The sequence below is a fragment of the Anthonomus grandis genome, chromosome 2 (genome assembly GCF_022605725.1).
Source record: "Anthonomus grandis grandis chromosome 2, icAntGran1.3, whole genome shotgun sequence".
Lineage (NCBI taxonomy): Eukaryota > Metazoa > Arthropoda > Insecta > Coleoptera > Curculionidae > Anthonomus > Anthonomus grandis.
In genome coordinates, this window is record NC_065547.1 from 39,686,444 (window position 1) to 39,712,565 (window position 26,122).

At 33.1% G+C, this 26,122-nt stretch overlaps 1 protein-coding gene across 2 annotated transcripts in view; it reads left to right on the forward strand.

Moving 5' to 3' along the window:
- LOC126750418 (zinc finger protein 91-like) overlaps positions 1–24,875 on the forward strand; it is a 42,449-nt gene extending 17,574 nt beyond the window's left edge. Inside the window, exons 5-14 of one of the 2 annotated variants that reach the window (XM_050460042.1) lie at positions 8,335–8,475; positions 12,148–12,316; positions 12,376–12,590; positions 12,652–12,826; positions 13,034–13,168; positions 19,031–19,179; positions 19,241–19,308; positions 19,879–19,991; positions 20,320–20,530; positions 24,595–24,875. In XM_050460042.1, coding sequence (XP_050315999.1) covers positions 8,335–8,475; positions 12,148–12,316; positions 12,376–12,590; positions 12,652–12,826; positions 13,034–13,168; positions 19,031–19,179; positions 19,241–19,308; positions 19,879–19,991; positions 20,320–20,530; positions 24,595–24,768 — 1,550 coding nt within the window. In that variant the 3' untranslated portion in view covers positions 24,769–24,875. The remainder of the gene's footprint in view (positions 1–8,334; positions 8,476–12,147; positions 12,317–12,375; positions 12,591–12,651; positions 12,827–13,033; positions 13,169–19,030; positions 19,180–19,240; positions 19,309–19,878; positions 19,992–20,319; positions 20,531–24,594) is intronic. The other variant, XM_050460043.1, reaches the window with a different exon arrangement.
- Positions 24,876–26,122: the final 1,247 nt, after the last annotated feature.

Sequence of the window (26,122 nt, forward strand, 5' to 3'; positions counted from 1 at the left end):
GGTTGTTTGGTACAGCGTGAAACTGAATGTGAATTATCTAAACAAACGTAACATAAATTATTATTTTGAACTATCAACCTTTTTTCCTTTAATGACAAGTCAGCAAATTTAAAACATTTAATAAGTGTATGCCCAACACGATTACAAAATATACACTTATTTTGAACATCATCCCTATGACTTTGTCCTTGAGATAACAGTGTATGTCTTGTCGGTTGCTTAAAGTATTTATCCCCCTTTGAATGCCCAATACTATTCCCTTTATAAATTTCCCGAGAACTTTCCCCTTCAATAGTTTCTAAGGCAACACAACGCCTTTCCAGAAAATTAATAAATTCTTCACATGTTGGCAACACTGAATTTGAAAAAGAGGCATTTCTTTCTAACTCATATGCCTTATGAGTTTGATAGTCTAATTTTTGAGTAAAAAGAAAAACAAGCAGTACATCCCACTCCTTAACAGGCAAACCCAAAGCTGTCAAAGAATTCATATGTTGTCGAACATGAGTTAAAAAGTTTCTTATTTGTTTACCCGAACCCTTTGCAAGGTTAGGTGTATCCAACATACCCCTTAGGTGAGCATTAATAACTACCAGTTTATTTTCATACCTACTCTTAAGCAAATTTAAAGCATGTTTATAATTGTCATTTGTTAAAGTGAGGTCATTTATTAATTTTAATGCTTCTCCAGATAAAGCACCCTTTAAATATAAAAATTTTTGAACCTCATCTACATCAGCTGTATCAATAATTGCATTAAAAAGATCAATAAATGATTGCCACTCTTCAATCTTTCCCGAAAAAGTTGGTGTGTTTAAATGTGGCAACCTCGCATTCCTAAAACTATTGTTACCGGAGATTAAAACGGTTCCTTCAGGGACAGGGGCGGAAGATTGTTGCAAGTTTGCCGTCCTTAAATCCTCTAACCTTTTAATACTAGCCTTTATTTTTGACCAAATCGTCAAATATTTAGTTTCCATCAACTCCCTATCCCTAACCTCATCCTCATCCAGTTCCTCTATCTGAGATTGAATCTCACAATATTGTTCAAAACTATTTTGTAAAAAAGTTTCCCTAGTAGAAAATTCACTAACTTCTACATTGTCCGAATTTACATTTATGTTAACATAATTTTCTATCCTAGTTATTGATCCTTTAAATACACCTCTTTTCTTTTTTAAGGCTTCCATTTTTATTTATTTTTTTAATTAATTTATTTTTATTTTATAATTAATTTATTTTTTCAACCTTTTACCCAAACACTAACCTAGTATTATTCTAAGTCACTTTTCACTGAATACATTTTTAATCACTGCTTAAGCACCTTTTTTAAACCTTCATAAACACTGGTTTAACCTTTACTAACAACACCTTGTAAACCCTTTAAATTAACCAATTAATTGTAATTCTTCTTACAAATGACAAACTAAGATGTCTAAAACTAATTAAAAAATCCGTTAGGTGTATGTATACCTTAAAAACAAATTATAAGTTTCTTACTAACTTAATAAACATACAACCTTTTCCATAAACCTAAACACCCAATTTTGTTATAACACACCTTGTGTATAACTTATTTTAAATAGAGTAAATATGCTTTTAAATCTTTAACACCCAGTATTTTAATTATACAAGTAAGTACACCCAGTGTGAATTTAACCAAACTTATAACTTTAGCATCTACTAAATAAGATAAATACCTAAATATCTTATAAACCTAAAACCGCCTAAAACACCCAGTGTGTTTTTAATTATATTATTTAATTAACACAATACCTAAAATTCCTTAATTTTTAAATTACTTAACACCCAAATGTGTAATTTTTAACAAATCCGTAATATAAGACCCTGTGCCTTATTTTTAAATTAATGTATTGTCTTTTAATTATATTCCTTTTTGGTATGTCGTAAATAATCCCAAATTCCAATTCCTTATATCCTGGTGAATCAAACTTGCAGCAATCAACCCCAGTGGTTTTCCACAAGAGACCCAAATAATAATGAAAGATCTGACCTTATGTTAAACTCCAGTTTCCAACGGTTCCAGTTCTCCAGTTCCAAACCAAACTGACCAAATCCAGCTCGATTGGACCATGAATAAATTTGAATCCTCCAAATAGGACTCCTTAGTACCCAAGTGTACTTTGGCCTCCTTGTAGGCCTAGTAGTGGACTGTATTTTCTTTAACCGTTACCAAACACCGTGAAATAAAACACTTCCGGTGAATTGTTTAACACAGTTTATTAACCCTTAAAACTCGTATTAAACAATCCCAACTGCGAACAGAAACTTATGAAACTAGATATTTTACAAAAAACATTTATTTGCAATACACATGCAATTTTTATTATAGCCGGAGCGCTATTACGCGTACTTAATATCGGCGAGTCAACAGACAGACTCTGACAGACTGACTATTTTTTAATAATACATTTTTTATTTTGGCGGTCTGCGGGCGGGGTGGCGCACGGATGAAGATGAGATACGGATCGGCAAGCTTCAAACGACGCGGCTTTTTTAATACGAACTACGCAGTGAGTAAACATGCCAACTTTGTTGATTCCAAGAACACTCAATTCAAAAAATTAAATAGGTAAAATTAATTGGCGCTCTAACAGGGTGTATAGAAAAGATTTTTTTTAATGGATATTTTAGGGGTTATTTATGAACGACTGTTTGATATTAGCAATTGTATTTTAGTTGTGTTTTTATTTGTCTTTAAATAATTTTAAAATAATGGATATTATGGATTTATAAGTTATGGTTATACCTATGTTGTGTTTTTTTTTGTAAGTAGTATTTATTTTTATCTATCTATCTTTTTATGCTAGTAGTAATATTTTTTTTCTTTTTTATATCACTACATATTTTTCTCTTTGAGTTAATATTTCATGCGCTTTCATTCTCTATTTCATTAAAGTGAATAATATTAAATACACATTTTTTTCTAATTAAAAATTTTTATTGTTTGTCTACCCGAAAGAAAAGTTCACGCTTCGCCACTGAGTATAGTCAATAAAAATTGAATTGAAATCAGTTGATGTAAAAGTATGCGGTAATAATACATAATTTATCGAACTTAAAGTTAGATATAATAATAATAATAATAATAATAATAATAATAATAATAATAAGACGTTTATTAGCCACCAATACAAAAAAAAGCATAATTACAGAAGGTAATATGATTATATACATGGAATTGAATATTAGAATATTAAACAAAGAGAGCATATTAAAAACAATAGGTTATATAAAGAATTTAGTTAACACAAGTAAGGCAACTAATAAGCCATGCATTCAGACTTCCAGAAAAAAAGGAAATAACTTCCTGGATTCTGTTAAGGCTTATAATAGAAGAAGTGAGAGAAAAAAAAACAATTCTTATAGACAAACTAAAAAAAAAAACAAATAGGTAGGCATATACTTACGAGGGGAAAAAACAGTAGGGAGAAAAATGGATAAAACGGAATGAAAAAAAAATATGTCAAATGGACACTGTACGACAATTTGCCGGTGTACGTCGATTTTTCCGAGAAAATAAACTGTAAAAGTCTGTTTTGATATTCGTCCATTATTCTCAGAGGCCTAGATGTATAACAAGTCACAATCTCATAAATGCAGTGTCTATTTGTTGGATTAAGTGTTTCACTAAACTATGAAAAATATGCCTAATTTAAATATAATGACGCACGCTAATAAATCACTTATGGTAATATCAAAAACTATATTGACTAAAATTAGAACCTTAAAATACTGAATATGAGTAAAATCCGATACATTTCACACATTTCGATCTAATCGCTAACTATAATAGGTACTATATGCTTTTCTTTAGTCACTTTTGATTTTCCATTTCATAGTTTGGAACATAGAGCTTTCATACTTTTATTATCTTTCTATTCTTAATTATGTACATGTTTACTCATTCAGGTTCTTACATCGTTAGTTTTATCGATATATTTCTTTTCTAGATTTTATTAAATTTTTTGTGTGTAGGCTGATTTCGTTGAAATTCCCGCTTTATTTAAAGTATATACTGGTTGCAATTTTAATACTATTTGAGATGTTATTGCAAAGTTTGCGTCTATTCCTGGCATGGATATTGGCGGTTCACCTAGTTTAAATTTAAAATATTTTGAAAAGTAGCTTTATGCCAACTCAAAACTTCGAGCTACCTGTTGGGCATTTTTGTTGCTGCACAAGATTACTTATTTCAAAATGTAGTATTTAATTTTATGATTACTCGGACTATACGGTGGTCGCTGCCAGAATTAAATCGGTTTAAAACTGTGGCATCCTAGAATATATCCTTTCTGTTCATCAGGATATAATCAATTTCAATTGAAAAAAGCAATTCTTGCAGTATATATTTGCATTTCTACAGCAGCTTATCTCCTCTTTCGTTTCTATTACCAAGGCCAAACTTACCGGTACTTGGCGATATCCTCACTAGTCTTTTGGCCATCTTAGCATTAAAATCCCCCATAATTAAATCTCGCTGTTTCTCACGGTAGTAATGTCTTCATATAGCTGTTCGATGTCCTCTACATTGGATGTATTAGTTAGCGCATACATCTGCATTTTCGGTAAACTGTTGTACTCTTTCAACGTAAGTAACTTTAAATGTAACTCTTTCGATGTACATACACTACCGCTCAAAAGTATTTGCCCACCATGTATATTCTTTTTAATATTTTAAATTAAATACAAAAATCTTATCTTTATACCTATATTTAGATTGTAAAGGGTGATTCAAATTGAGTTTCCACATTACAATTTTTTTTTTTTGAAACGCTACTGAATTTGTCAACGGCAACGTGACATTTCTAACGTCTAAATGTAAACAAAACAGTCATGGAGCAATATACGACCGAACAACGTGTTAAAATTATCCAAGCCTATTATGAAAACGGCCGATCAAGGAAAAATACATTTCGTGCTTTACGTGAATTTTTTGGCGCACAAAATCGGCCTTGTGAGAAGACAATTTGGAATTTGGTACAAAAATTCGAGCAAACTGGATCCGTCGCTAACATCAAAACTCCTAGGCATGCTCGTAGAGGTCGGTCGGAACACAATATTGCTATTGTTGCCGAAAGTGTGAACGAAAATCCAAGAACATCGATTCGTCATCGATCGCAGCAACTGGACCTTACATATTCCACTACACAGCGGATTTTAACAAAAGATTTGCAGTTACACCCATACAGAGTCCAAATAACGCAGGAATTGAAGCCTAGGGACCATCAACAGCGCCGTGTATTTGCCGAATGGATAAGAGAACAAGGGGCAAATTTTCCAATGAAAATAATCTTTAGCGATTAGGCACATTTTCACCTTGGGGGCTTCGTAAATACTCACAATTGCCGTATTTGGGGATTAGAAAATCCAAGACAGATTGTTGAAGTGAAAATGCATCCTCAAAAGGTGACTTTTTGGTGTGCCTTTTGGTCCGGAGGCGTAATTGGTCCATTTTTCTTCGAGGATCATGCGGAGAACGCTGTTACGGTTAATGGCGTTTGCTATCGGAACATCATAACAGAATTTTTCTGGGAACAGTTGGAAGATATGAACATCGAAGATCTCTGGTTTCAACAGGACGGTGCCACCTGTCACACATCAGGAGAAACGATCCAAGTACTGCGCGGCAAGTTTCCAGGTCGCGTTATTTCACGTAACGGTGACTTGATTGGCCGCCGCGATCCTGTGATTTAACTCCCTTAGATTATTTTCTATGGGGGTATCTTAAGAGCAAAGTCTACAAGAATAACCCGAACACCATTGCGGAGCTGAAACAAGAGATTAGACGCGAAATGACCAACATAGGTCCTGATTTGTGCCACAGAGTAGTCGAAAATTTCTCCAAACGGATTACGTCATGCCACATGAGCCGCGGCGGTCATTTACATGATGTCATCTTTCATACATAATTGTAATAACTACCTTCAAGGGGAAAATAAATATTTTTCTATAATTTTCAATTTCTTCTTTTGTTGTAATATTTTTAATGTGGAAGCTCAATTTGAATCACCCTTTATCTCTTTTGTAAATTGCATATATGTATGCTTAAACAGCATACCTATCAACTATGGTTCGTTGAAAAACACTAAGTATTTAAAAATAGTCTTGCAAATAACAAACGTGAAAATATGCACTTCTTCTTTTTCTTCTTCTTCCTCAAATACAATGGACTCGCGTCGTATTCCGCCCAATATTGTTGTTTAGGGACCTACAGTTTAACGTGGGTTCCGAACCACAATGTTTTGCTTTTATAAGACAAACACAAACAGCCATGCCCATGCCGGGATTCGAACCCGAGACCACACGATTGCATAGTGAACGCTTTGCCCACATGCACATACATGCACTTCTTCTAAAAAACTAATCTGTTTACAGCTCGTTTCCGATGAAATTTGAAACATTTTAAGGTGTTTAGTCTTCAAGAACTGATTTTGTGTAACATTGGTAAATAATTTCGCTTGCTTATTGACGATTGTCACCTTTTATTTGCGTTAAGAGAGCGAAAAAAGCTTTTCTTGCGAAAGAGTTATCGGTAGAAACAAAAGGTATTATCATTGGACTTCATAAGGCTGGAAAGACTAACCGTCAAATTTCGACGGATTTGGGAATTCCAAGGCGGACTGTCGATTATAATGTTAGGAAATTCACCAGAGAAGGGACTATTAGCAACAAACCTCGATCGGGAAGGCCAAAGGCAACAAGTTCAAAGGAGGATTTAATTATTATAATTACAAGCAAACGCAATAGACGCCTTACCGCCCCTGAAAACACAGCAAAAATCAACAAGGAGCGTAAAAAAGCGGTCAGTGTTTCGACAGTAAAACGACGACTTTATAATGCTGGTCTCAAAGGACGTTTAGCTGTATCAAAACCGCTACCGAAGGATGTAAATAAGAAGAAAAGACTTGAGTGGGCCCAATCACACAAAGAATGGACCATTGATGACTGGAAGAAAGTTCTTTGGAGTGACGAGTCGAAATTCGAGGTTTTTGGAACGAAGAGGCGAGTTTTTGTTCGCCGTTATGCTAATAAAAGGGTAGCTGAAAACTGTACGGTGGCCTCAGTTAAACACGGTGGTGGTTCGGTGATGGTGTGGGGTTGTTTCGGAGGATCTGCAGTGGGCGATCTAATTAGAATAGAGGGAATTCTTCGAAAAGAGGGTTACAAAACATTTTTAAGTGACAATGTACTTCCTTCTGGTACTCGAATAATTGAGGAGAACTTCATCTTTCAACATGACAATGACCCCAAGCACACGTCGAAATTGTGCAAGCAATATCTAGGTCAATTACAAAGGCAACATCTTCTGAATCTGAATATGGCCCCCACAATCACCGGACCTCAATCCTATCGAATTACTGTGGGATGAACTGGATAGACAAGTGCGAAAATCATGCCCCACATCAAAAGAAGACTTGTGGAGGATCATCCAAGAAGAGTGGCACGAGATACCTCAGAAAACTTTGGACAAATTAATTAGAAGACTACCGAAACTCTGTGAAGCTGTTATTAAAAATCGAGGCGGACATGTAGATGAATCCAAAATTTAATTTTCTTAAATTTAATTAATTGAAAAATGTATTGTTTATATTTATATAAATAAACCGTTTCCTAAGAATAACTGATAGGTTTATTATTTTTAGTTATAACTTTAAAACAGTCATATGTAGGAAAATACTTTTGAGCGGTAGTGTAATTCGGGGTGAAATGAAAATTTGTTACTCTGTTTTTTCGTTTCTTGGCGTCTGCGCTTACCATCAAAGCAACTCGCCCTACTTGACAGTTTGTTGCTAAGTTGTTCTGATATAACAAGTGCCCAGATTTGAGGTTAGTTAATTATCCCTTTAGTCTTGTTTTATGAAGACCTATAACATCCCAGTTTCTGTATTGCAATTCTATATAGTCTTTCCATATTTTCTTGAAGCCTTAGCGTTCGGATATTATAAACAGCAATCATAATGTTCTCCTTGAAAATATGTGTTTGTCGTCCAGAATCCGTGAGGAAGAATGATAAATTAGTGTAAGATTCTCATCTAACTGTTCTAGCTGCCTGAAGTAATAAAGTTGTATATTTAAAAAAAACACCTGGTAAGCACAAATGATAAAACGGAGCGGGCTTTGAAATTTCGGGTGTACCGCTAATTATGTGGTAAGTGTTGTTGGTTAGTTCGGAAGTTTCCTTATTTCCACCAGAATGAAAGATCATCTCAGCTTTTTTAAGAATTATAGCAACAATTTTTCGTGTTTGATGATGGAACTACTCATTTACATGAAGGTTCCAAAGAGCTTCTAAAACTTTACCTTTTTCAGATCTTCTTGGAAAATCTAGAGAGTTGCAAAGCCCAAGGGAAGTTCAATCAATAAATTTCATTAATATTTGCATGCAATACTGTTTTTTAACAACCCGGTCTAGCAACAAGGTTAATGAGTTGGTTAAGTTCGGATCCGAAGGTACCAGGTTTGATTTTTTTTTTCATTTTTCACGTTTGTCTTTTTAATAAAGAAATAAGTATGAAATATATTGGATCTTAGTAATATTCAATGATTTATGGTCCATATGTTAGTCAATATACTCAATATAGTAGATTTTTATTTTCATCTTAATATTACCGTAAATAGTTTCTTAGTGTCGTTTATTGTATTTAAATTAGGTACCTATATTTTTCTTGTAAATTGATGTTTAATAATAGCTACATAGTTTTAATAGAAAAAAAGAAAGAAAATGTGCTATATTACGTAAGACAACAAAATCTTGTGTACAAGCATCCTAAAAACTAAAAAATTCCAAATTCACTTTAAATTTCAAATTTCAAACAAACTTAACATCTAAAACCATTTTACCATAAAATTTACACACATTACCAAAATGAATTATAACAAAACAGATTGAAAAAAAAGCATCATTTTGATAAATTTGATTAAAAAATAAGTAAAGCTGTCAATAAAACAGAATTTAGAGGAAGTAAATTAAATTATTTAATAGGAAACAAAACTAAAACACTAAAATGATGTCAGAGCACAGGTCAAAAGGTATCGTAAAGGCTATAATATGCCCTGGATAATAAAAGTGATTTTAATTTCTTTTTGAATTTCTTAACTTCTAAAATTTGTCTGATACATAGAGGAACATGGTTGTAAATTTTTTTGCTAAGGTATATAAGTGAGTTCTTGGTGAGGGAGGATGTAGTATTCAATTTAGGTCTGGTGATACCGTAAGCCGAAATGTGTAATCCAACTAATAGATGGTGCATTTATAAGAGTTAAAATTTTAATTTTTATCCTCCTTGTTTTGAAATTCTTCGCAGTGTAATTTGTTATTTATTTCTTTTATAGATTGTATGATGTATAAATGTAGAGTTTTTGGCCGATGAAACGGTGGTTTGTTTTAAAATGAAAGCACTGTATATCATTTGAATCACAAAAAATACAGAATTTTCACTTTTTTGCTATAAAACTTGTCACCTCTAAGACTGAAATTTTTCATTCTCATCCTGTAGAACAGAAACAAAATAATCAGTACCAAGCAACTCAGTGTAGCTTAGTTTTCTTTGCAGTATTAAAAGTTTAATGTAAAAGTGGCACAGACATTGTGTTTTTTGGATTTACGTATTAGTTTTATTCTTTACAAATTACATTATTCTTTACCAACCCAACCCATTAATACCTAGCGTCCCTTATAGGGACGAGCAAATTCCTTGCGATAAAAAAAATGGGGATACATCGAGCACTTAGAGTTGCAAAGCGTATTTAGCAGCCCAGACTTGATTCGACGTGTCAGGTGTTTTTGTTTTCTATTTCTCGCGAAATTATTTACGTGTTATTGAAAATGGATTCCTCCATGTACTCTACTTGGGGTCAAGGGTAAGTTTTATTTTATGTATGTGTAAATGAACATTTTCCGCATTGATTACTAATTGAATCTTTATAAGTAATGTTCAAAGAAAATAGTAAAGGTCATCGAACCCCTGATTTTGTAACCGCGTGTAAAATACGTTACTACATATGTTGTGTCCCTTATAAGGGACGCTGAGCGCTATGTCTCCTTTATTGCAGATTGACCTTAGCTCAACTAATGGACTGTTTAGAGGAGGATGACGACTTGCCGGAATCTAACATCTATATTTTACCCCCAGATGATGGAAATGAGACCGAAGTTGATAGCGACGAATCTGACGACGAGCATGCAGCGAATATAAATCACCTACCTCGCGGAATCCTATCTCAGGAATGTGAAATAGCTTACGTAAATTACTCTGACGATTCTGACCCTGAAGATTTACTGCCCTTATCTGTCCTTCAGAAAAACCTAAAAGGCAATAACAATACAAAGCAACAAACAGAGTACGCGTACCAAAAATCAAGATGGCGGGAGCCTGATCCTGATACTGGCTGAGTAAATAATAGTGACCTTGTGATTGTCTGTAGCCCTAGTGAACCCTCACAGGATGCAAAAATGCAATTACCCCGGTTGATTTTTTCAAATTGTTTTTCAATTAAGAACTTTTGACGTTGATTATTACGGAAAGTAATAGGTATGCACGGCAGAAAAATTTAGAACTAAATTTTATTCTGGACGAACTGCATGTGGTACTAGGAGCGTTTCTTTTATCTATGGGATATGGAAAATAGCCAAACAGAAGACTCTATTAGTCGAGTGAAGAAGATATCCCAAAAATGTTACAAAACAGCATGCGTCGAAATCGGTTTAAGACTCTACTAAAGTATATTCACTTTAATGACAATTCAAAATTACCCCAAGACGACAGACATTATAAATTTAGACTCTTGATAGATCATCTAAACCTGAATTTTAGAACACACAATAGCTGTGATGAGCATTTATCCATTGACGAGAGCATGGTGCCATATTATAGAAAACATTATGCCAAGCAATACATTCGGGGTAAGCCCATAAGATTTGGCTACAAAAATTGGGCTTTTTGTTCGAGTAGCGGATACATGTGTGGTTTTGAGATTTATACCGGAAAAAATCAAAACAAAGAAAAAGAAAAGAAATTTGGTTTGGGTGGAGATGTAATACTATCTTTACTAGAGCAAGTCGAATTACCTTCCGGTAAGGGTTATAAAATTTTTATGGATAATTACTTTACAGGCCTTCCTCTCTTTGACTATTTATCGAAAAACAATTATTGTGCCACAGGCACAATGAGAGATAATCGTTTAGAGAAATGTCCGGTACAAACTAAGAAGGAATGGAATAATCAGCAAAGGGGAAGCTATAAGTATTATCGAAATGACACCAGCACGTTCGTACAATGGAAAGATAATAAAGTTGTTTCTGTTGCATCCAATTTTGAAACCACTGAAGTAACTAACACACTTCGTTGGGACAGGGTCACCCGGTCTAAGAAGACCGTTCCTCAGCCGAAAATAGTAGCCAACTATAATAAATATATGGGTGGTGTGGACAAATTAGATGGTCTTGTTGCGGCTTATAGATCAAGATTTCGACAAAGGAAATGGTATTGGCCACTAGTCTTATATTTATTAGATGTATCTGTTGTGAATGCTTGGTTACTTATGCGAAAATTGAAAACAAATCATCCTGACTCTGTTAGTTTATTGGCGTTTCGAAGATACATATCGCTAAGTTTTTTGAAAAGTTTTGGTACTAAACCCCTGCAAGGAAAAACCAGAGTGCCTCGACCATTACATGACGTACGACTCGATAATATTGGGCATGTGATAGTCTACAATGAATCCGACCGCCGATGTGCCCTATGTGGAAAAAAATGTCAATTCATCTGCGAAAAGTGTAACATTGCATTGCATCCTAAAATTTGTTTCAAACTTTACCATGATAACTAAAATATAGTGTAATTATATACAAAACATAATAACCATGTTATCTTACTTTAATAATTTTTTTTCCTTTTGCCCAGCGTCAAAACAAAGGCTCTAGTGAATTAAAACTTAAAAAACATTTTTTTTATGTTTATTAGACCCATAATAAGGTATTTTTTCTAATTATAATTTAAAAATAAAACAAAAACTCACTTTGGGTACTAATGGGTTAACCGTTCTTCGAGTTTTATTATGTATGTATTCAGGGCATTTATGTACGTGTAAATCTATTCAGTGATATTATGTTTATATTTTTAGACTACAATGAGTTTCAAAGGCACTACACCGTAAAAGGCTCAAGTTGCCTGTTGATATGCTCGAAATGTGGCAAAAGATTTCAAAACGTTTCACTTTATGAAAATCATGTCGCTATGTCGGAGATCTCGGAAACTTGCGATTTGGCGAAATGCAAAGAGTGCGGAAAATTGTGAGATTTATTTGTCTGTGATGAGCCAAAAAGGCCTATAACTTTCTGTACATTTCCAGGATGGCAAGAGCAATATTAGATGAGCACGTAAACACCTTTCACGCAACGAGCAATAGTGCACTTTGTTCGGAATGTGGAAAATCTTTTCCTAGTGCTAAGACTTTATTAAAGCACGAGTGGTTTGTCCACTCAAAAAATTTGGGCACTCCATGTCCAAAATGTAATAAAAGGTTCCCTAAAGCTAATCTTACCGTTCATTTGAATAAGGAACATGGTAAGTGATTTGGTTTGAAAAATGGTTGCTTTGTATTTCACATTTTGTTTCGTTAATTTAGGAGTACCTATGTATATTTGCGATCAGTGTCCTCAAATGTATAAATTTAAGGGCCATTTAAAGAAACACGTCGACAGACAACACAAGCAAAAGAAAGTCAAAATAGACAGCTTTTTGACATGCGATAAATGTGGCCTTATGTTTAAGAATAATAAATGTTTACAGTATCACACAAGGTAAGAAATTTAAACGTACTGTTTGCAATATTTCACATTTATATATTTTTTATGAAAATATACAAATATGTTACTAATCTAAATAAATAAGAAATCTTAGTTTTATTCATAAAAATTTTGTGTGTAGTAGTGAGTAGGTAATTGTCGCAAGGAAAATATATAATTCTTACTAATTCAATAAATTATTAACGCCACGTTCCATTACAGAAACATCCATGAGGGAATTAAGGAGTTCTCATGCGACCTGTGTGGTGAGCGTTTCGCTAGGACCGACTACTTATACCGCCACAAAAAATACCACGACCTCTACATGCAAAACGTTTGTGATATATGCAAAACCAGGTATTTTTACACCAAAATATCACCACGATAAGTGTTTGAAGACTCGAATACCTTGCTTTCGAATACGTTTGAGAATCGAAAGATGATTCGAATACAAATATTCGATTTTAAGTTTCGAGATCGGGGTGATCGACTTCTATATTGTTGTTTTTTGAATTTAACTATCTGTGACTATTTTATTATGCATGATACAGTTATATTTTCCAATATATTTTTCAAGTAGCAAGAACTGTATTATAGTGGCAACCGACTTATCGTTTATCTATAATAATGGGTCTACCAATAGAAGTGATAGAAGTTTAGTGGGCCATGTACGCAAAATGGTATGTGTCAAAACGCGGATCAAGCGTCAGTTGTGTTAAGTATACTTTGATACTTTGACATTTCATCATGAATCGTCAAGAGCAACGTATAGCTATCGTGAAAAGGTATTACCAAAATGCGCAATCGGTTAGAGCCTGTTATCGTGCTCTTAGAGAAGATTTTGGCCATCGTGGACGGCCTTCTGAGCTTGCAATAAGGCGCACAATTAATAAGTTTGAACGGGAGTACACGCTTCTGGATAATAAGCCACCAACGCGACAAAAAAGTGCAAGGACCGCTGAAAATATCGCCGCTGCAAGAGAAAGTGTTGACGCGAATAACAATGTGTCTGTTTTGCGCCGGTTCTCAGCAATTAGGCATTTCACCAATGTCTCTGTGGCGCATTTTGAAGAAACACTTAGGCCTACATCCATATAAGATGGTTCTAACTCAAGAATTGAAGCCTGCTGACCATGGTTTGCGAAGAACGTTCACCTACTGGGCCCTGTTGCAGTTGGAACAAAATGCCGATTTTGGGAAACAAATAATCTTTTCAGATGAAGCCCATTTTTGCCTTAGTGGCGTTGTCAATACGCAAAATTGCTGCTTCTGGTGTCAGAACAATCCCCAGAAATTAGTACAGGTGCCATTACACCCGTTAAAAATGACTGTGTGGTGTGGTTTGCATGTCGGTGGAATTATCGGTCCATACTTTTTTGAGGATGCAGGGGGGGGCGTACTGTGACAGTCAACGGAGAGCGCTACCGCGACATGATAACAAACTTTCTTTGCCCTGCAATTGATGGTGGAGACTTCGAACAGAATTGGTTTCAACAGGACGGAGCAACATCACACACCGCCCGAGCCACAATTAATTTATTAAGAGAGCGTTTTGAGGATCGAATAATTTCGCGACATGGCAATATCAACTGGCCACCAAGGTCCTGTGATCTTACTCCCCTGGACTTTTTTCTTTGGGGATATGTATAAGTCGAAGGTGTATTGTAACTTCTAACAATCCTCAAACCATCAATGAGTTGAAAGTTAACATAACTAGGGTTATTCGCGAAATTCAGCCCAACTTGTTAGAAAAAGTGATTGAAAATTGGGTTCATCGTCTAAACGTCTGCCGCCGTAGCCGAGGTGGACATCTTAATGATATTTTGTTTAAAACATAATGTTACATAATAAACTACAACATGAAACATCAATCATAGAAATTAACCAATTCGTTTTTATTTTTTAGCAATTTAAACTTCTATCATTCTTATTGGTAGACCCTATATAAATTCTCATTAAACATTTTCTATCTATCGCTACCACATTCATTCCGTGTTTCAATAATTTAAGTTTTGAAATCCATTTTATTCTATTATTTCAATCATATTATTACTTCTAGAAAATTAAAAAAATTACATTACAAATTATGCACTTGCTGTTCGCATTAATCGAACGCAAAATGCATGATTCAGAAAGTAATTGCGGTGTTTGATTTGAAATAATAAAGATGATACTTGGTATAAGCGCCTGTGTATAGTAGTTTTAACCTCACTTGAAGAAGCAAAAACTTAAAACCCAATAAAAACCTTAAGACCCATAAAAACCATAAAGGATTCTGCTAAGAACCATAAAGATTTCTCTGTTATTTATAAAAATCTCTTGGTGAATAATAAAATAAAATAAAAAAATTTAAGTTAAAGTTAGAGTTTTACTGACTATTATTTCGTTGATCTGGTTATTTTTGAGATGAGAACTTGTTTTTATGTTGCCTACTTAGGTACATTTTTATAACGCAGTAAAGTCGACTAGGATTATTCACTCAAACACTTATTTATATTATTGCAAAGTACTCACCAATGCTTAACTAACCTTCTGAAAGACTATCCTCAGAAGTCAAATCATCAAGGCCAGGTTGAATTATTATTTGGGGTCTGGGTGGCAAAACGGTATATTCTCTTTCAGTTTTAATTACGTGCTCAACACAATTTTTCCATCTATTAGTTTCGAATTCTGACACAATTTTGCGGATATTTACAATAACTACCGCACTTAATGTTGGTGAACTGTTGAACTTTCGGAGTTGTTTTTTTAATGTGCCCCATACTAGTTCAATTGGGTTAAAAATACAATAATATGGAGGCAACCTTAAAACGGTGTGTCCGTTATTCTTAGCAATGTTATCAATAACATACTCATTTTTAAAGTTATAACCTTTACTGGTATTAAGCAACTCCTTTTTTAAGGGGATTTTGTTAGGGACTGGAATGTTCTTAATTTTCATAAAAGTTATTATATCTTGTTTTTTAGAGCTGTTGTTTGGAATTTTATTTAATATCCTGGAATGGTAACATGCATTGTCCATAACGATTACCGAGTTTGGAGGAATGTTTGGTAGGAGCTGCTCAGAGAACCACTTTTCAAATAATGCCGCAGTCTTCGTGGTAATCAGCCAACGATTCAGAAATATTTTTAGCAGATAAAAGTAAAGCATTTTTAACAAATCCTTCTGTACTGCCTGCATGAAGTATAATGATTCGCTTTCCTCTTGAACATGGCGTATTCAAAACACAATTTGTTGAACTATCAACCCAACGGTATTTAACTACGTCATGCGTATCAAACCAAGTTTCATCTATATAAATAATATGTCTATTTAGGTCCCGATACAACTTAATACTACGTAAATATTCTTGCCGAAGTTCAACAATGCGCCGCGCTTTCATAATAACCATTCTATTATTTAGTTTTTGGTGTTTAAACCCGCACTCTCTTAAGATCCACCGGAGTGTTGCTAAGCACTTATAGTAATAATCAGGGTACTCGACAAGTTTTTCTCTAATCATTTCCAATGTTGGAACCAAGTTAGCCTTATAAAAGCCGGATAACGTCTTTGGTAGCTTCATCAACTCTTCTAAGTTTTTGGCTGACTCTTTTTCTTTTCACAGAATGGTCTGTAACATCTCCCACTTTTAAAACGCGATAAATTGTCGACGATGGAATTAAAGTTAATTTATGAATACTTTTAATTATGGCATTTTCTGACGTATCCGGACTTTCTTGTCTAAGGCAATTAAAAATATTTAAGATTACTCTTTGACACTGAAGATGTAAGTCTTTCCAAACTCGCTGGATTCCTCACTAGCTACACTACTTGTTGATACTGTATCGGCTACCTCAAAAGGTCTCCAGAAAGCCATATTAATACACAAAAAAAACAATAACAATACTAAAATAACTATAGGAATTAACAAGGAAATAAAAACTATTTAATTATATCAAAAAAGAAATGAACAACAATGTAACTCTACAAACTTTAACAAATCGCAAATTAAAAAACAAAGAAATATTATAATATTCATACAACACTCTCATTAAACATCAGAGCAAGACTAAAAGAGCTGCCTGCCTCGATTCGTCCTGCCACCTGCCACTGTCCTAAACACTGTCAAATGCGACTTTTTTTTAAGGCGGCAGGACCCTTAAACGCTAAAATAATATAAGAGTGATAATATTAATAATAATTCCATTTTAGACACAAAATTACTTGATTTTTTTAATAAGCTTTAAAGAGTGTACAATTTGTTTAGCTGTCATCAATGTATTTATTCAATAATCATCTGCTGAATAACATTATTGCTACTAAATGTTAAACAGCAATATTAAAAGGAGGTATTTAAAAAAATAAATGTTACTACAATAATCTTATTAACTTTATAATAAATTTATTTTTAATAAGCAGTATAATAATGAACAAAAATAAATCCAGAACTTATTTAAAATAAATAAAGGCTATTAAATAATATGTACATAATTATAAAATAAATTGTTATTAATCTAAATGTTCGAAATGACGACCATTATTTTGTAAGCATTGGCTACAACTTTGCTTTGAATGTTGTTGAATGAATTGAAATTTTATTGCACGATTTTCTTATTTTTAAACTCAGCACCTCTAAATTTTGAGGCGTAATTCGATAAATCTGGTTCTTAATAAAACCCCACATGGAAAAATCTATGGGTGTTATATCAGGCGATCTTGCGGGCCAATTTATAGGACCGTTATTACCAATCCAACAAATATTAACATGAATAAAAACTGGCGCGGATAATATCAATAAGTATCATAATTTAACTACATTTTTTAATATTTAGATTAGGATTCACCGGGTTTAACGCAAATAACTACTTGTTTAATAAGTTTAAGCTTTTAGTTAATTAAATTTTATATCATGAGGAAAATAATAAACATTTAAAAGTATTTAAGTTTTTTGGCAATTAAAAAAGTCAAATCCGCACTAAGGAAAAATTCCTGATGATGGTTATTTATACGTTGAAACGTTGGTAAACATATGAATGAGATCCGTATTTTAAAAAAAGAAGTTGATAGCCGTTGCCAAGATATCAAATGTCATTAAAAAAAATTAAAGATAAAAGAAGTTTTGTAGGGCACAAAAAATTATAAAACTTTGTAATTAAAAGTAAGTTTCTAAAACCAATAATTTTGGAAATAAAAATTAACGTAAAATTTGGCGTTTTTCATAAATCACCCTGTAATTCATAAACTAATTAACTCTGCAGTAGTCTCTAGAGAGTGCAAGATATTATATCTGCACTAAACAATTTTAAAATACAGCTAATGTACCAGATCTTCTGATACTAAATGGAACTTTCAGGCTTACAATATGATCTTGCATATTTTCGCTACCCTTAACATTTTTTGCTTCGTAAATCATTGGTTTAGTAGTTTAAAGTGCTAATTCCTTTTTCAACAACACATAGACAAAAGTTAATATAATATTTTAATTATTTCCCATAATACCATGAAAGAAAGAAATGTAGGTATGACAAGCAATGATTGAAGTAGAAGTAAAATTGATTAAATATTTTATTGGATTGAAAGTTAATACAGACTGTGTTAATACCAGTTTTAGAAATAAATGAATTGAAATTTCGCAATGCTTAGAAGCTGTAATCCATTAAGTTTTGCAGCGTCTTGCTGAAACACCACCTATTAATGTGTATCCTGCGCAGTAAATAACAGTTTTGGATCAAATGGCTGATAAAGACGGCTGTCTAATATATCGTTTGTCGTTAATATATATGCTCATTAAAAAGTTATTATCTATCGCCACCAAATTCATTCCGTGTTTCAATAATTTAGATTTTCAAATCCATTTTATTCTATTATTTGAATTATATTATTACGTTTATTAGAAAATTAAAAATTTTATATTACAAATTATGCAAAAACTAAAAATTATGCACTTACTTTTTAAAGTCGCATTAATCGAACGCAAAAGGCATTTCAGGTGATACAATGTGTAAATTTTTTTGATACCATTTCTCCGATTATCGATTCGAATTTAGCATAAAACGATTCTTCCCTAATCTCTCGTTGCCTCGCTTAAAAATCTCGATGATATTGCTTTTGATTATCGTCAGTATTCGAATACATCACTGAGAATCGAACGCATTCGAATGCACTCCGCAACTGAATACTTCGACTATAATAATTATATTTGATATTGCTAAAATTAAAGAAAGATCTTTTGCCGACAGTTTTAGAACCAGCTGGTTTTTGAAAAGTCATATGTTAAACGGCCACGATGAAGACGGACAACCTTTGAAAAAAATGAAAATACGTCACCGCCCAAGAGATATTAGCGACGAGCAGTCGAAGAAAAGCTATAAAAATGCAAGAAGTAAAAGTAAGTCTGGATTTGAATTTTATATTTTGTCGTTTTTATATGTTTTCTTTTTTGTTTGCAGCACCGAAAGCTTGCCCCATTTGTCATAAGGTTCTGGCTAATGCAAGCTCATTACAGGTGCATTATAGAGTAAGTATTCAAGGTGTTAAGGCATGCTAATATTTGAAGGGAAGGTTGTACCGATAAGTTTTATTGGATTTTAAGAAAAAAAAACCTTCTATGAATATATATCCTAGACATAGAGCCGGCTCTACTATAACGCAAACAACTGTACATACTTATATATGTGGAGTGCTGGTAAAATCTTGTATACAAACACCTTTCGGGCATCTACACTTTTTGAAGTTTAGAATGTAGCAAAGTTCCAGGGCCGGACTCAGTCAATTCACAAAAGGAGCCCTTTAATTATTAGATACCCTGTACAAAGTTACTTATATTTAGACAGAGGTTCTGTCTAAATTTTTTTTTTATGAGATAATCTTTCCTGATAGAGAGCAATAGTTGCAGTATTGTAAAATTCTTTGAAAATCATATTAAACTAAGCGGTACTGCACAGTAAATATTAACAGTATAAAAGCGCGAAAAATATAATACCGAATTTTCAGAGATTTCCAGAAAAACTCTCAAACCCAAATCTCATCAATAGTTAATATCATAAGGATTACAAAATATAATAAATACATTTATGCGATTTTTTAGGGTCATCTAAAATTATACGACAAAAAATGTCCTAAATGTGATACTTATTTCTCAAGCGTCCGCGCTGTAAATAAACACCTACGCCTGCACGATGATCCCAGATTTGATTTTCGGTAAGTTGAACGTCATAAAATAAAGAAAAAATATGGAAATTCGTGTTTCACTTTACAAAATATGTAGGCAACACCTAGAAATTAATATTTTATAATTTTTCATTTTTCTTTACACTATTTATAATTTTCCATTAAAATTTAAAGAAAATGCTTTTTCCAAGCACTTGATTTCTTTCTTATTAAATTTTCTGCTAGTTATTATATTATATTTTTATTATACCTCAATAGCTTTTTTATTTAATGGGACTTTTTCCTACCCCATTGACTTTTATGATAATTTTTTTAATATCATATTAATGACTAATTATTTCTCTGGCTTCTTCTTCAGATGCCAGCTTTGTCATGTTTTCCGAGATAGCAAAGAAGATTTGGAAGTTCACATGAAGATGAATCATAAAAACTTGAAATACCAGTGCCATATTTGTCACGAGAGGTTCGGCAAGAAATACATCCTCACCAATCATATTCTTGTAAAACACCCGGAGGAACACGAAAAGCGTCTCGAAGTTTTTTCGAAGTTGGTGGATCAGACACCCGAAGTAAGTTAAAGAATCCTGCATTTTTTTTAAGCTAAATACTATATAGTGCATTATGGTTTGTTTAATAATGAATAATAGATTTTTTAGTAAATTGTCTATATATATAATAAATCGCGACTATAAAAATCATATTCTTAACTTATGGGACTTTTTTAGAAGCAATTGATTGGTAAAAAATAAATTATTATGCCTTATTTTATGCTTATTCCAATTATGCCGATTTCAGTAAATAGCGATATTTCATTACCTTTCAATAAAATCTTGAAATAAATGTTTTTATTGTTGTATCATATGTAATAATTATACAACAATATTATTATAAAATCATCTGCGCTCCACATTTTTAAATCCGACACAGTAATGTTTGCCAAGTCGCCCGTAGAATAGAAAACGCTCTGACACATTAATTAAGATTACTAGGGGGAAACATTTTCAGAGTATAATGCCACCCCTATCTGTCATCCCTTAGCTAGGGTGAAACTAACCTCAAAATGTTTAAATAGAATAGTCTTTCGATTAGCTTAAAGGATTTTATTTCAGCTATTGACAATTTCAACATTTAATACAGTTTTTTGGAAAGCCTGTATTAAATGTTGGGTTTTGGATAAACTCTATTAAATCCCAATTCTTGGTCAAACTATTAATTTATAACAATCATACATAGACACAAGTCACCGATGAAAATGGCCACCGTTAACCTCCATGCAATAATACAGATTTTATTCAAATCGACGTTTAGGGGGAAAATAAGAATGTCAAAATACAAATAAACAATAAATAATAATGTCACTTAGAGGTCAGTTCAACTTGGTCAGAGTAAAATCAGATCATTGATTTTTAGCTTATCGTGTCAAATAAAGTAATAGTTAAAATAGTTTATACCCTATAAGAGAGAATAAATATAGTTGACTTATTTTTTGGTAATAATCAAAATGCATTCCGAACAGCGGAACTTTTCAATGAACGTGAAGAAAATAGAAACGTAGGTACAAAAAAAGTATATCATAGAACTAATTACAAAATTCAAGGAAACAGGATCGGTGGCCAATAAAAAAAGAAATGTTGAGAAACCGGTAAGAATAAACGAAGCTGTAGAGGTTGCGGTTTTGGGACGTGTTAATATGGATCCTACACTAAGCACTCGACAGTTAGCTTCTGTATCTGGGATCAATCGGGGAAGTATACAAAGGATTCTAATAACTCATAATTTCCACACATATAAAATAAAGCTGGTACATGAAATAACTGAAGACGATGAGGATCGGCGCTTGGAGTTCTGTGAAATAACTAGTGAAAAAGCATTAAATAATCCCAATTATGTGTTTAATATTTGTTTTTAAGATGAATGCTCAATTTTCTAAACTGTCGCAATTGCCGTTATTGGTTGGACCACAATCCACACATTTATCACGAAGCACATACTCAACATCCCCAAAAATTAAATGTCCGATGTAGTATTTATGGTCATCATATTATTGGAACATTTTTTATACCCGGTAATCTTGATGGGAATATGTACCTCAGGTTATTACAAGAAGCTATCGATCAATAACGAACATTATTGAAAATGATAATAACAATCAATACGTTGAAGGCAAGGTGATATTTCGGCAGGATGGTGCGCCCCCTCATTACGCAATAGCTGTCCGCAATTATTTAAATGAGGTTGGTCGGTTGGATTGGACGGAAAGCCTCTGTTGAATCGCCCGCGCCGTCGCCTGATCTTTCACTTCTGGATTTTTTATGTGGGGTCACCTAAAGAGTAAAAAGTCAATACTGCCCAACCAGCTTTAATAGAAGAATTGCGCGAAAGGATTGCATTTGAATACCAACAGATAACTCCTGATATGCTACGAAATGTGCGACGCCGATTTAAACAAAATCTGTATTATTGCATAGAGGTTAACGGTGGTCATTTTCAGCATTTGTTGTATTAGTGTTTATGTATGATTGTTATACTGCTATAAACTGTATTAAATCTTAAAATGGTTTGAGAACCGCTGAAGTAGATTCCTTTAAACCAAGTATAGCCGTAAAGAGAATCAAAAGACCTTTCAAACAAGGTATAACTCGACCCCCTATTCCATTTAAAATGTTTGAGGTTAATTCCACCCTAAGGGATGACAGATGGGGGTGGTATTATACACTGAAAATGTTTCCTCCTCGTAATCTTAATTGACGTGTCCGAGCGTTTTCTTTTTAAAATCTTTACGAGCCCGACATGACCGCCGTTTCGTTTTCGTTTAGCCACCCTGTATTGTGACTAACAGTACATTGTGTTTCATTTTGGTTGTAATAGCAGACTACTCTATCTCCTGTATTATTGGATTAGATTCTTCTACATATTATTGAAATAATATGAGGAAAATAATAATATTTATCCTAGGTTCGTTGATATTGCGCTGATGAGCGTTTTTCCCGGTTGTTAGATGTGAATTAAATCAATCGAAAATAGCCACGATACTTTATTTATATTTCACTACGACTACTAGAGATCTTAATTTTTACTAGATTTATTGTATGTTGACAGAGTATAGTGTCCCTTAATTAGGTATTATGGTGAAAATGTAGGTAGCGGGATTAGGGACAACAAATCAAACCTCAAGTTTTTAATTGGCCGACGTTTCGACGATATATATTTTTCGTCTTTATCAAGGCTAATATAAAAAATGTAGAGGTTTTCGTAAAACTTATGATTACCAGACTCCATTGCACATATACAGATAACAAAGACTAGAAACATTAATAAAATGGTAAATATATGAGGCAATCTGCGATCTTTTTTAAAACAGAAATTATAAAATACTACACGCAGACAATAACAAATGGATAATATAATAATATAATTTCTGTTTTAGAAAATATCGCAGATTGTCTTATGTATATACAATTTTATTGACGTTTCTTGTTTTGTGTTCTTTGTTATCTGTATATGTGTAATGGAGTCATGGAGTCATAAGTTAGTATAAGTTATATACTCGGTTATATACTCGGTTATATACTCGGCAGAACTGTACCAGAAGATTCCCGCTTAACCCTCAAGATGTCGTTGGAGGATCTTCTGCACAAAGACGTATCGGCTCTCATTACGCATTATATCACCAAAATGTTCTAGCTTTCGAGTATTAACTGCATTTAGGACTTCTTTTCCTTTTTCCATCTTTCCTCTTAATCTTTCTGTTCAAGGTATTCGTTGGATTGTTCAGTACAGCCACATTTTAAATGCCTCAAGTTCTTCAAGGAGGCCTCAGTATTCTCCATAGAATTGTCCCAGTTATGGATTTGTTGACATTTTATAAAGAAGATCCATCTACCAATAAATTACCTGGTTGTTGTTTGGTTTTTACTGATTATCATGAACATTATGATGTTGAGTGTATGATAAATTCTATCCATAAGCGGTTGTATAGAAGTTAGGCTGTCTGCGAAAATAACGGTATCATCTGTATACCTTAGGTTATATTAACAGGCTTCAATATTTTGCAGGGCTTCTAATATTTCACTTTTTATTACAAATTAAATTTTAAAGCAAATACTACTCCACAAGACCAACATTTAAGGTAGCATTCACTATTCCCAAAATTGCTCATGCGCAGTTGTCTTTAATAGTCGAATACTTTTCAGAAAGAATGTTAAGGGGTTATTGTAGGAGCTTGTTGTAGAAGGCTATTAGGATATTCAAGAATATTTTAACAATAGATTCTAAATTACTTGTTACCTAAGGCTGTTGTTGGGTTAGAGGTTCGGTATGTGGTACGCACTGTGTATTCTCCTTCTGTCGCGGAATTCTTGATGACTTTTATGACTTATGTATTTAATTCTCAGTTTAGTCTAGATATAGTCCTTGTTTACAACATAAAATGTTATAGAATAATAGAGCATATTTGATTGGATCATTCAGCAACACATCACGAATTTATCAATTTATCGATTTATTTCATGGGCTAGCAAAAGCATAATGATGTATTCCTTTGTATCAATAGATACAGGAATGTTTTTAATATGAATTTGTATTTTAAGAAGTAAGTATTGATCCGTTTATGCAAGGTCTTCATTTTTTTCAGGATGTTCCGATCGAAACTTATAAGGCTCACCGACGACTCCGTGATAAAAGTACATTTACTGAGAAGACGGTTCATAAATTTGTAAATAAGTGGACGACAAATAATAAGCAACTGTGCGATTCGAGTGAGGAAGAGCAAGAGGAGGAGTTAGAAGATGGACAAAACCTTACATAAGGAAGGGAAAAATCTGACAAAAGAGCCGATGTGAAGAAGTTAGAGGACAGAAAATGATTTTATTATAAACCAAATATAAATAATTTAATATATATTTTTTGACCAAATTTATACTATTTATGCAAATGACGTAACAATAAACAAATATCAGTAAATTTAAAAAAAAAAATATTAAATCATCTTCTAAGAACATTCCTTTATACTTTAGAGGGTTATTTTTACAAAGGTTTATTTATTTATAAACAAGTATATCTTACATATAACACAATACGTTACATGTAAAACGTATGCTAGTAAAGGTAAGTTTTCTAAAATGTTTGCCTGCTATAGACAAAATCGCTCTTATCGTGCGGGTGTATCGGATTATCGACGACAAACTTTTGTAGTTACGTTTCAGTTCAATTTGCGCAGCAACGTTTTTTTAACTACAACGCGTCAGATAAACGAAACAGATATATGCAGCGTTAATATATCAAAAGAACATAAAATGATAAATGTCAGTGGTTCTAAAACAATTACTTTCATAACAAACATGCCTGTCTCGTTTCGATTGACGGATGATATTATTTGTCACAAGAAATTTAAATTTCAAATTATGGAAAAGAAAGAGCCTTTTTGTGGATTTCTAAATCCTCAAGCCAAAAAAATGGTACTTAATGTTATTAATTAGTTCGAGAACGAAAAAGAAAATAAAGGGTTGCCTAAGAATGTACAAGAAGAAGTAGCTAAAGCGCTTGGAATTAGTTTAAGAATGGTGCAAAAGATTGTATATGAAAACAAGAACAATCTTATTCCCAAGAAGGTAAAAAAGTGTAAAAGGAAGAAGCCGAAAACTGAAGATTTAAGTGAATGTGTAAAAATGGAAGTAAGGGATAGGATTTATGAACTATATAGGCTAAAAACAAATATAACGCTGCCATTTCTGAGGGATGTTTTAAAGCAACGCGGCACTTTGGAAATTGGACTTTCTGCTTTATCAAAATTAATTAAAAGCATAGGTTTTCGGTATAAAAAAGACTGCAATATAAGATAATTGTGTGAACTACCAAATATTGTGAGCCAACAAATAGGATTTTTAAGACAATATACACAAAATGAAAAATCAAAGTTAAGGACAGTGGTATTCTTAGATGAAACTTGGATATTTTCAAACGGGAGTGGAATAAAATCTTGGCAAGATGAATCTGTGAAAAGCGTGAAAAGAAAAAAGGATGTGGTCAGGGAAAACGATTTATTATTTTACATGCCGGGTCTAAAAGTATGGATTATCATGACAATATGAATTGCGAAATATTTGAAAAATGGTTAAAGGAACAGTTAATACCGAACTTGCAAGAACCTTCCTTAATAGTAT